This window comes from Pogonomyrmex barbatus, unplaced genomic scaffold, assembly GCF_055798465.1.
Source record: "Pogonomyrmex barbatus isolate J1 unplaced genomic scaffold, ASM5579846v1 scaffold10, whole genome shotgun sequence".
In the NCBI taxonomy this organism is placed as follows: domain Eukaryota; kingdom Metazoa; phylum Arthropoda; class Insecta; order Hymenoptera; family Formicidae; genus Pogonomyrmex; species Pogonomyrmex barbatus.
In genome coordinates, this window is record NW_028297099.1 from 967,920 (window position 1) to 980,898 (window position 12,979).

The following is a 12,979-nucleotide window of genomic DNA, read 5'->3' on the forward strand; positions in this document are numbered from 1 at the left end:
GATTTTACAAAAAAATCTCATTAAGCGATAATTAAGTAATGAATATATCAGTCGTGCGCGATCTTCTAAAGTACAATTTCTGAATAATTCTTCTTTCCCAATAATTTACAGAAACCACCATCGCTTGAACGTTTGCGATAAAAAAATCTTGCATTTTCCTTTTATTGTACACGAGTATCGTAAAAACTAGAATTGCAAGATAAAATTTTATACACATGTTTTTGTATTTTTATTAAATTGCATGTTTATGTCTGCTATAAATATAAAACGTCTTTGAATCAATTGACATTTTTAGGAGTAGTCTTTTTTTTACAAAACGAAAATACCCTTCGATCCGAAAAAAATTCACTTTCCTAAAAGAACCCTTTCATTCATTTTATTTCCTTTTTTTTTTACCTCTTTACGGTGGAATAGCTCAGCTAGCGAACTTCCATAATTAGAAAGCAATATTTTATCTAAGAATGACTAAGCTTTCACGTAACTAACGAAATTAACGGCTGGCGACGTTTAAACGTTTTAGAAGCGCATTGCTGATAAGCAGAAGCTTTGTGCATTATCGAGATGAGATAGAGAACTGCGGCGCCGAATGTTTGTTCCTCTCTCAAACTATAGCCAATATCAATAATTTTTTTACGATTGCATATCTTGCGTATACTCAAGTAACAATAATGAACGAACATAATAACGCAATTGTGTACACAAATGCATATGATACGCCAAACACAAACGATCAATATTTTTTTATTTCTCGACTGTGAAATTTCCACAAGTAGAAAATTTTTGTCCTTTGAGCCGATAATTGTCCAAAAATTATATTTTTAAAATCGTACTTGCCCTTTCATACAGTTGTTCGTGTATTTCATATAATTATTCAGAATGTTTTAGAATTTACAACATTCGGTATTATTTTTCATGTGAAAAATTTGTCATTGATTCTATGAAAAATTATTGATACGGAAGAGATATTTTACAATCTTGTATTAACGTATTATCTACTTCTTAAAACGAGCACTTGCACAACCGCTGTTTACAATCTTTCTCAAATATCGATTCGAGAATCTTCGATTCGAATCCAATTCGAGATTAAATTTTTGATCGACACAAAAAGGTGGCAGCTACGATCAAAATGGAAAAGAGAATTTTTTTTTCTCTTGGATCTCGAAAAAGGCATGAAAATTGCCCCTATAACGCGAGCCGTCAAGCAGAAAGGACAAGGTGAATATCTCCTACAAAAGAAAACAGGTTCCTCATAAACCGCTAGAGCTAGCTTGGTTCGGTACAGTAGGTTTTCGAGCTCTTTCCTTCTTTCTTTTCTCTTTTTTCCGTGGGCGAGAAGTACGGTAGATAGTACATCGAAACGATGTTCCATCTTCTCCCGCGTTCAATGTCCATCCCGCGTGCACGCACGCACGCGTGTGTGCGTGCGTGCGTGCGTGCATGCGTGCGGACATGCACAAGCGTAGCGCCGATCAACGTACGACCGAGCGCGTTAATGATGTCCAGTGCGAGAAATAAGTCGCGGCACGCGACATTCGCCGATTTCTCTTATTTCTTCCGCATGAAGCGAGACGAACGAGCTTTTCCGTTAATTACGCTGAGATGAATGAGAACGACGCGCGTTTTTCCCCGAGAATCCCTGATACACTTGACCGACGACGATTCAGTTAGTAAGCGGGTTGTTAACACGACCGAGTATACTCGCGGGCTAAGGACGCCGGGTTTGCCGGTCACATTGCAAGGGTCATTGACCCTTGACGGTGCAGCCGATCTACCTGCTGACACATTGTCGTTCCACAATGGGAATAAAATTTATCTGAAACCGTGCTCTGGTAGATCTGCCTTTCGCCTTTCCCCCCCCCCCTCCCCCCTCCCCCTCCCCCCTACCCCGTATTACATATTTCTGCAGCAAGTGTAATTATTTCTTACGGCTGAAGGAGAACTAGATCTGCTTTTTCTTTCAACCACACTCATCCATTCTGCTTTTCGACGCCTTTTCGATACTGACCGTAACTTCCCTATTGATCGTAATATCCTATTTATCGAACAGGTGTTATGTAGGTCGATCTTGTTCGCTGTTGCGCGAAATGCAGAACGGAATGGGAGCGCTTCCGGGTGAAATGTAGGTCACTCGAAGGCAGTATATCGAAGTTGATCTCGAAGGAGGAATTCACGCGATCGATCTTATGTCCTTGCAATTATATCATGCAATTGCGATAAATGATGCGTTACATCGTCGCCTCGAGGAATCTAACGGATTAAAAATAAATTTATATAAATTAAGTAATTGATACTATTAACGTTTTTTTTTATTTTATTAATTTGGGGAAGATTGTCGAAAGATTCGAAGATTGTCAATTAAAAGAAGAGACATTTTAATTTTTTAGATTCAATTTGTAAGATAATTCTTGCATACAATGTAGATTTCACTTCTTATGAAAAGAGATATGATAAATTGAATTATTATTAAATTTATTTTCTATTTATTTACAAAAATGTCAAGACGCGAACGTAAAGACGACTAAACAAGATAGATATGCGGAATATTATAATTTTACGTTGATCATTGTATAATTTTTATATAAATGCATAAGTTCCTTACAGAATGAAGAAATCTCATAGTTAAAAACCCCGTAGTAACAGCTCAGTCTCAAAGTCTCACTCAGTGTCAAAAATCCACGCTCGGTTTGCTGACTTCCGCCGATCATCATCCGGTCATGAAAAACATGGGTAGTATCCTGTCTCTTGAGCTACTGAATCTCTAAATAACTGCATCTCTGTTATACAAACGTATGACACGAAGACATGCGGTGAATCATAAGCAATTTTCTAATAAAATTGCATTCCCGTGCATTTAGAAAAGCGTAAACAACATGTTATCTTAATATTCCTTAATGATTGCACCAAATAAATACATCATTTCAATAAATGATGGTCAGCAAAATAATATAGATAAACAAATCATTATACATGGATTAGCAAACATATATAGTGTTATTCTACAATATAATCTAATTTTTAATGCAGGTTTTTGTTATTTTTAATCAAATTATATTCGTTATCCAAATCATTATTTCATCTTCCTCTTTATTACTACTAAGATATAGTATATCATTTTTCTATCTTCATGAATATTTATGCTAACATTTCATGACAAAAATGGAACTCATTGATATCAGTATGATAATAAGCATAATAAGCATATAATAATGATAATACTAATTAATTATGTGATATTTATTAATTAATATATCGTATTAAAAGTTATAAATACGACAGAATGTATGTTTAAGAACGGATTTAAAAGTAAAGTGCATCGAGGAGAAGCATTAGTAGTAAAAAAAATGTTGGATACAAAAGTTCACCGTTTGCCGGACCCTGATACTTTCTGGGATAAGCTGCTGGCAGAGATGCCTACCAGTTATAATTTGGATTAGATGAAACAGCAGATACGAGCAGTTGTGTCGCGAGCATGTGCGCTTTCGTGCTTACGACAATTAAATAGCACTTTCTAATGATGTATAAAAAAATTTTTGTATAGTTTGTTTGCGCGAGCATTATGGCATAAACATATATCAATTCTAAAAGATATATCAAGTCTAAAAGATATTTTACTTCTTTTGGAGAGATCTGTTGCAATAATCAAGAACCGACTGATAAGACTGTCGATCAAATATGTCTAGTATCTCTTTAAATAAGGAAAGGCGAGACGATATTTGGAAATTAATCCTCGTCTCTCTCTCTCTCTCTCTCTCTCTCTCTCTCTCTCTCCCCCCTCCCCGTTCCATCATACGAATTATATATAAATACATTAGCATTTCCCATACTATCATATTATCGAAGCCAACGCCAAAATGGAGCCATTTGCATTATTAATCAAAGCTGGCGTCGCCATGTGACGTCGGGAAATGCCGGTCCTCCTCTCAAGTCGCATAATTTTAGATCCTGTACCTTCCTTCTTCTTCCTCATCGCCGTTCCTTTTTCCTCTTCTCCTCTCTCGTGACTTTGAAAATCGGTGAAACGCCGCGCGCGTTGATGCGCGCATGCTCGCGCGGCAACGCGGCTCGGCGTGCCGAGTCGCAATAAAAAATAAGCGACGTGTATATCCCACATATAGGGCGTGGGTTTATCTGCATTAGACGAGTGTTAGTGGGTCGGCCCGCAAACCGGTCTTGTAGAGATCGGTGGAATGGCGCTGTTGCCACGTGATTTCCTAAAACTGCATCTACGTCTCAACCTAGGCTGATGAACTGAGTTTGGGTTCCTGGGGCTGGGGCACGGCACTCGCGCACTCACGCACACACGTGCGCACACACGTGTATGCTCATACTCATGTGATTTTTCCTGACCTATTCGCGGCCGATGCTCTTTTGCCTATCGCCTCTTTCTCAGCAGACGGCATTTAGAAAAAACATTCTCTTACGAGTCTCTTACGATTCTCGAATGCGGGAATTACGTACTCACGATTTGCTTATATAATTCTCTTTTTTTTTTCTTTAGGAAAATTTATTAAATTAACATGATATGCGATATGCGAGATATATATCCATTCGTAGGTAAAATTACATTTAACCCAAAACGCAAATTGTTGTGCATTATTGATAAAAAAAAAAAATGTAAAATCGGGCCTTTCTTAGGGAAAGAAGAATACGCGAAGAAGTTACAAATATGTAATTCTTAAGTTACGTAAGGAGCATATATATTTAAGCATTTATGCGGAAGCATTTACACAGTATCTAACAGCATATTATGTATTTTCAACTAACGTTGAAAACATACGTGTTTATTGTAACTACATGTATTCGTCGCCTTTGATCCGACCTTCTTCAGTCCTTCAAACTCTTCACCTATCTGTACCGATAGAACGAAGATTTTATTATTTACAGAACACGAGAGTAAATCACAATTTTGTTTGTCTGGTCCTCCTGATAAAGAAAAAATTTTTTGTGGATATTTACAATTAGAGATATTGTAACATTCATAGAAATGTAGCAGTTATTTTGTACAAACGGAATATCAATAGTATCGTTTGCGATAATTCCTAGATATATCAGTTTGTACAGATAAATTATTGTACGATAAAAAGGAACATTTTCAAAATAGCATCCGGGAAACAATGCGGTAGAACAGTGCGTTTCGGCCGCACTATGCATTCAACGTCAAGAATGCGATAACGCATGTTGTCGTTACGCATCAAAATTCAAAGTGCCTCTGACAGTTTGATCGTACGTATGTAAAATACCAAATGCAAGCAAGGCTGAAAAGCAACTAGCAATAGATTACGCAATATTTAAATAGCTGAAAATAAAATATATCCTGAAAGCAATTCACCCATATGAATACATATGGCTTTCGGATATATTATCGTGAAACCGAAAAGTACGCGTTTAAACAACTATTTTGTTCATCGAGGACACAGATCCGCAACCAATCACGTGGAGTGTTTCCGGTTTAGTAATCAAAAGGATTAAGGAGAAAGCTTATCGAAGGAAAAAAATTGTTTGTGCAAGAAAATATCAAATTTATCTAGCGTCAGGAAACAATCATAAGACACACAGTAAAATAGGGATATCTTTCGCGCGACAGAACATAAAATTCTAGCTATACTTAATATAATGTTACAAAGAAAAAAAATTAATATCAAATCTAATATATTTTAATTAACGCAATCATTGTTTTATATATAAGCAATAATATGTAATCTTCTTACAAAGATTTAATAACTTTAAATTTTAAACAATATTATAATTTTATTTTAATATTATAATAGTTACCTAGAAAGAACAAATTATGATTATGATTATATTTAGATTATTAATGTTTTATTTTTTATCTAACATTTTTCTCCGCTAAAAATTATTGAATAATAAAAGTATATTTTTTTAGTAGAATTTATATGAAATTTCTTTATATAAATTATAATTTGACATGAATTACATCTATTAAAGGATATAATTTTATTTCAATATCATCTTATAATGTATAATCTTATTTACATATCGAAAATAAAAACATTCCCAAAATAAAAATATCTTATTCTTATTATAAAAGAATATAATTGTATTTTATAAAGTGTCACGTAGCATCAAGAGAAAAATTGTTTCGAGAATGATCTTGGGGATGCATTTTTAGAAACTGGAATGCAGATTTGCAGAAAGGGTAGCCTGATCCAATTTCGAGCAATTTTAGTAATTTGTAATGCGATCTTGTAACTTCTTGGATGAATCTCTCTCTCTCTCTCTCTCTCTCTCTCTCTCTCTCTCTCTCTCTCTCTCTCTCTCTCTCTAAAAAAGAAAAAGGAAAATATAAGAGAGCTTAAGAAGATTGACGAACTTCTCAAGTCGGAGAGAAATTAATATTCCATTTTTATAGTGTTTTACAGGTTCGATAACAGCAATGCATTGGCCGCTCCCGTTCATTTTTTTTTCGAGACGAACGCAACTCGGCGTGAGGATCCCCACTGGGAAGACTTCGTCTTTCTCTCTCTCCCTCTCTCTCTTGAGGCTGCCTGTTAGCCAGCCAAAGACAAAATACGGCAAAATTCCTGGAACAGTTCGTTCACCTCGACCCTAAGATCTCACGTTACGCAAACCTTGGTCAGGCAACCGATTAAATGAGGCGTCAAATGACCCTTTATTTATGATGGCTCTGAATCCATTTGCTAAAAGATAAATGTATGTAATAGTTGTACTATTACCGAGATATTAAAAATTTTTCTGAAAAAAGTCGCAAGAATACTATTGTAAGAGAGATTGAGGGAAAAGAGCGAAAGGTGGTACTGTGTGTGTTCCAATAGGGATCAATGTCCGCAGCAGTGGTGGAAGTAGAAAATCGATGATCGCTGATCGGATCGAAAAGAGCAGCGGCCGTAACAGGTGCCACGCTGTTAGATAGCGTAGGAAACGGCGAGTCGGTCATTGTTGGCTCCAAGGGCATACCACTCTAAAAAAAAAAATACGTTCTATCGCATCCGACAACATGGTGTATAAAAAAGGGGAGAATGGAGAATGAAGAAAGAGATAGAGCGAGGCCGGGAAAAGGGGAGGATGACCTTGATGAATAGGGTTGTCCAATGAGAATCTCGAAAGAAAACGAGACGCATAGACGCGTGAATTGCTCGCCCGTTTGTGTGTAAGTTACTTTCTTCGCGTGCGTGTCACGTGCATGAGCGAGCATGAGCGTGTGCAGCGGTTATACAGGGTGTCCGCGCATTTGTTTCAATCATGACTTGAACATGGAATTCAGCAAAAGCACAGCAGGTTTTGTGAAAAAATAGCCCGACTCTCTCATCATTTCGTACTTTTGCGAAATGCTTGTTAAAGATTTCGGCAACTGTTGACAAATGTATTCTTTACGAAAGTTTTCCGAAAATGATGCTTTTCATTTACACTGTTCTTCTTCTCGATGGGGAGTAATTTTGAAACTAAAAGAAGCAGAAAAGAACCGAAAATTGATTCTTTAAATTAAGTTAAATTTAAACGAGTTTGCTTTAGAAGTTAATATATTTATCTATAATTGGGTTTGATTGTAAAATCTCTTTTACACAAAAACAAACAAGAACGTCGCTAATTATATTTTTATACAGCCGTAATATAAATAACTTGTTACAGTGACATCACTTGTCACTTGTCACGTTATAGCGAAAAATGATGAAATGATGAAATTATCTGACAATTAATTAACAGTCTTTACAGTCCTAAAATAGACTTGCAGAGTTTTAAACATTCCATTTTATTTAAATCAGTATAGATGTATAGATGAAGATGTCATTTAATGACGTCGTATATTTTATGACGTTTCTTGTGATTCAGTTCGCTGATTCCTGTTCAATGTTCAATGAAAATAGAAGTGGGACACCCCGTAGTTAACTGCAATCCGGTGCTGGTATAAAGTTTCCAGCTACCCCGCTCCCTAGATCGAGTCTCTCCCACATCCTTCCAATGCAATATGCGCCCTTAGCATCTACAGCTGCATTAATGATGCACAGAACGTGTGGGTTGCAGCCGATAGTTAAACCCTCTCGATGGCATGCTCGAGGAAACACATTTTATTTTAGGCGATTAATCGCGTTTATAAAATTGCGTATAATTAATCGCGTGATTCGATCGCCTTTATCGCTCGCGAGGAATCGAGAAAATCAACTGATAGAGAAGCGATTTCCGGTTGATTCAAATGCGTTAACACACTAATTACGTACGATTAACACATCGATTTGTTTAAGTGCGCAAGACAGTATCGCTATTAAAGTATCGTGTGTGTATGTATGTATGTATGTACGTATGGCGTCATTTCAGGAAAAATTTGGTGCTCACACGCACACGCACATGTACACACATGTGTCTGTTTTTCAAATACTATCTTATTTATGAACAAACATACAATGAGAAGCAATAATATAACTGATAAAATTCTAAGAAATCAGAACAATTTATCGAAAAGTAAGATTGTAATACGAGATGAAGTAATGTTACAACTTATAATTATACGCAGTTGCAAAATAAATTTTTTAAATACTTTTTCAAAATATTTTTATTTTTTGTCAAACGCAAGGGAATGTATATTTATAGTTTTTATACATTTACATCTTACATTACATCTTTATGCATTTATTTTTACATTTTTGTACATAAAATATTTTTAATACATTAGGTCGAAATAATTCTTTTTGCTGCGCTTCATTTTCCAGGATTTAAAAAATCAAGGTTTGTTTAACTCTTTTGAAATTGCATTTCAATTTATGTACACTATTTTTCTCTTTCTGAGAATCGTTTCTTCGCAAGTTCAAAATTTCAGTATGTTTTAAAAAAAAAAAGAAAAAAGGAAAACGAAAAGGACGGTCATTATTTCGGAGGGTTTGTATCATAAAATTATTTTTTCTGTGTTCGATGTTGAGAAAACGTAATATTCGCAACAATGAAGAAAAAAATCTGGCATTAACGCCATTCTATCGCGTTAGCATTATTGAGAATGGAAGGCAAGGATGCGGTAGAGTTCTATAAGCAATTTCATAAAAGAGTTAAGAGAAAGTTAGAAGTCTTTTACTGTGTAAAGGGTTACGAAAATTCAAAGAAAGAACAATGTAAGCGGGTTGTAAAAGAAATAAATTAGAAACAAAATAAAATGGACTTGCAAGTATCCTGGAGATCGTAAAAGTTTTATTTTGTGTATTAATAGACCGGAATAACTAAATAAAAGACTTGGCATCTTATGCTGCCGATATTTTCTTTCCTTTTCATTAAATACAAATATATTTTTAATTATTCACTTATTTTTTATTTTACTCAACAAGATCTATCTTATCTGCACATACACACATAATGAGAAAATAATATAAAATGTCTCGAAGCTGCGGCGCATGATAGGAAAAATTAGAGTATAAAAAAGTTTATTTATATGACTTCCATGATATGTCTATCATTATTCATACAATCATTATATATACAAAATTAGACGTTTTAGTCAAGAAACACATATTAGAGGTAATAACATTGCGTTTGACATACTGTGTGACATTCTGAATATCTTTTTTCAAATTTTAGCATATTCCACGGAATGGGACAAAAGTACTTGTCATAAATTATAGATTTTCCATATGAACCCTCTCTCGCGCTATTTTTTTTACCCTTTGGTTAGGGGCATTCTTGAGAACAAATGTAGAGAAAGTTACTTAAAAAGTAAAGAGTTAAAAAAACAAGTGATATTTCTTCTTTGAAGGAAAAGAAACGAATCTTTTTAAATTAAAAAAGAATTTGTATTGATATAATATAATAAATTACTTTTGTATCAGTAATTTTTGAAATTTTTTTATGTATGAAAAATTGTCATATAGCGAATAAATTTGTTTGCTGAGAGCAAAAATGTCAACCTTCTTCCCAGGTTATTCTTTCCATAAGTCCGCCGTTATAAAAAACAATACCTCGTATTTTATGACGCCAATAGTAAAAAAATAGCGAGTAATTTTTTTAACGTATTCTTTAAAAAAAAAAAACATTTAAAATAAAAGTTGAACAAGATCTTCTGGTTATAAGATTAATGACATTCGTCTTTAAAAGAATATCACATTTTAGAAAAAAATACAAAGAAACTGCATTATCATAATTTTAATAATAAATGATACAAATTATAAGATAAATATATAATTGCAAACAGCTTGTACAATTTATTTTACAAATCTTTAATATGTATATGTATACTACACTTGCACATACATTTCTCATCTATGTGTGTAATAGATTCTATGTAATAAGTAATGTAATATGTCACAAGTTGTGTGTGTGAAATAAATACTGGTCAACTTTTTATAAAAAGAATCGAGAATTCTAAACGTAAATTTGTTTTTAATCTATTAGTGGATCCGTTTGAACGATTTTGCTTTCTACAGAACATTCTTTGTTTAAGGAACCGTATTTATTTGCAATATTTACTATTTCTCGGAGCGTGGCATTCTCTTCTTTTAAAGAATGCAACGCCTCCTTTTCTTTCAATTCATTCTCTTCATCTAAGGCAGCAGCTGTTTTCATTACAGCTGCCATTTCATTAATTTTCTCTGCTTGACTGGTTATTATCTGTAAATTAACATAAAATATTAATTAAATACATATTTACATATTATATTTATATATTATATCTACACTATATTTTTTTTTATTGTTTTTTTTATAAAATTTTCAATTCAATTAATAAACAAATCTATTTTACAAATAATGTAAAATAAGATGTTAAATAAGAGAAAATACATATTACAGTTCGTGAGTGTAAATAATAATCAAAAAGTCAAGGCCAATAAATGAGCAAATAATAAGCCACACAATAAATGAGCAATTATAAGACACACATGAAGATATTTATTAAGACAAGATAAATATGTAAATCGATAAATAAATTTAAAATATTATAAAGAAATTTAGTAATGTATAAAGATATTATATTGATATTAAATGGAAAATAAAAAGTTGATATAAATAAAAAAACACCCATGATTTATTCATATCAATTTTTTATTTTTTGTTTAATATTAATAATATCTTCGTACATTGTTAAATTTCTTTATAAAAATTGTTTTACTGCAGAAAGCTGTATATAACCCAGAACGTACAATATTTTAAATTTATTTATCAATTTTCATATTTATTTTTTTTATCTTAATAAATATTTTCATGTGTTATTTATGTTATATTTTGCTCGTTTATCGATTTAAACTTTTTGATTGTCGTTCACAAGATATTAACTCACATATTATTTAATGTAGAAACCTACTTACATTGGCATACTTTGAATTATGCATGGATGAATAATCCGTTTTGCTGAGACGTAATAAGGAGGCAGTTTGTTGTCGGTACTTGGACATTATGAGTTCAAGTGCATGCTGATGATCTTCTAATGCATTTCTTAATTCTTTATTTTCTGCTTGTATTTCCCGCAAATGTTTGTTTTCTCTTTGAATTCCAGCAATCAATTGCAAATGTGGCCTTTGCTTTGCTTCTGTATTTAAAATTTCTACTTCCTCTTGATACTACAAAGAAAAGAAAAGAACAATTATAATAATAAATTTACAATATAGTACATGCTTTTAGAATTTGTAATATTAAGCATTTATTATGTACATGTATACATTTACCTGCTTCATGTTATCAATTTGTCCACATACAGCTTCTACTTCGCTTATCAGTGTGTCTGCTGTATTCTCATGATCTGAAATTCGAATGACCAATTTTTTGGCATCCAATATAATCTGCTGAAATGTCAACGACATCTGCAAACAAATGCATATATTCATATATTCTTTTTTATCTTTGGACATTTATCATTTTGTTTGAATAATGCTAATTCTCAAATAAGAAGAATAAAATAAGTAGAATATGCTTTTCGATTTTGCATTAGAACATGTAAATTCAAATCTTATTTATATCATTGTTATCGATGATAAATAAGATCATCGATACTCTAAGCCAGTGCTGCATATATTGAACAAAAATCATAAATCCATCTAAATGATTCCATCATTTTCACACATTCGACATTGCTCGTCGCTACGTACTCCACTGCTATTTCTTTCCGTTTGACTCTTTTTCCAGTTTGGACATATCGCGAAGACAGAAGAATCCGTTTGACACATTCCCCCGGGGAACAAATTAATGCTGACTTTTCGAATCGCGTACGTGTGTTACGACGAATAGTGACACGGGTACCACTCACCTTTCGGAGTAGGCAAATCGCCTGAGTAGGCTCAGCGGGGGCTTATGACTCCGAAGTGCATTCGGCGCCAATTAATCGCCGCTGACGACGTCGAGGTTATGCGAGAACGTCGTTTGTAAGGAGATTCGACTTATCTCCGAACCTACGTGCCCCCCGTATGGTGGTGTGGTCCCGTCTTAACGCGCCCGTTGTGTACCATTCCTCTCCGCGCGACCGCAGATCAGCACACGCACGTATACACGTCAGCTGTAGGATACAGCGGAACAGCGGGAAACTCGAGTATACAATGTGCGTGTATGTGTGCGTGTATGCTGCGCGGTACGCGGTACGTGCGCAAGACGCGACCAAGCGTTTCAGGGAGGAAAATGGCCTCTCGCGCGATTTGACATTTACCGCGAACGAGAAAAACTCGACCTCCACTTGGTATTTTTATATTAAGCCCGACATTGATCTGCATAACGCGACATTTCCGACCGCATGTATATAATGATACATGATACATAAGAGTATATAATATAGATGAAAGGATTTTTCTCTGCTAAAGATAGAATCTATTTCTGTACTTTCGATCACAAAACAAAGTTTCACCACGGATTTAATCACAGGAGAAAAGGAAAAAGAAAAGAAAAGAAAGAAAGCGAATAAGGAATGGAGGAAGGAAAGAGACAAAAACATTTTCATACATACACCAAAGATCAACTATCAGATTATTAAAGATTAACAATTTTACGCAAATGTTATTAAAATTTTGACAGCTTATCTCGTAACATTTTGTGATTTATCACA

The 12,979-nt window shown here is 34.0% G+C and overlaps 1 protein-coding gene and 1 long non-coding RNA gene across 3 annotated transcripts; both read right to left on the bottom strand.

Moving 5' to 3' along the window:
- Positions 1–399: 399 nt before the first annotated feature.
- On the bottom strand, positions 400–3,418 carry LOC148937854 (uncharacterized). Its single transcript, XR_016141469.1, has 2 exons — positions 2,600–3,418; positions 400–2,247 (listed from the first exon to the last, which is right to left on the bottom strand). It is a non-coding gene; the product is annotated as an uncharacterized LOC148937854 (long non-coding RNA).
- Positions 3,419–10,083: 6,665 nt separating this feature from the next.
- On the bottom strand, positions 10,084–12,581 carry LOC105433482 (FGFR1 oncogene partner 2 homolog). Of its 2 annotated transcripts, none has more exons than XM_011648827.3 (4): positions 12,194–12,581; positions 11,616–11,750; positions 11,259–11,510; positions 10,084–10,563 (listed from the first exon to the last, which is right to left on the bottom strand). In XM_011648827.3, exons 2-4 carry the CDS (start codon positions 11,748–11,750, stop codon positions 10,336–10,338), a joined length of 615 nt encoding a protein of 204 aa, XP_011647129.2. In that variant the 5' UTR covers positions 12,194–12,581; the 3' UTR covers positions 10,084–10,335. The 2 variants fall into 2 exon arrangements, with proteins under 2 accessions (XP_011647129.2, XP_088926661.1); XM_089070535.1 differs by lacking the exon at positions 12,194–12,581 and adding an exon at positions 12,036–12,173.
- Positions 12,582–12,979: the final 398 nt, after the last annotated feature.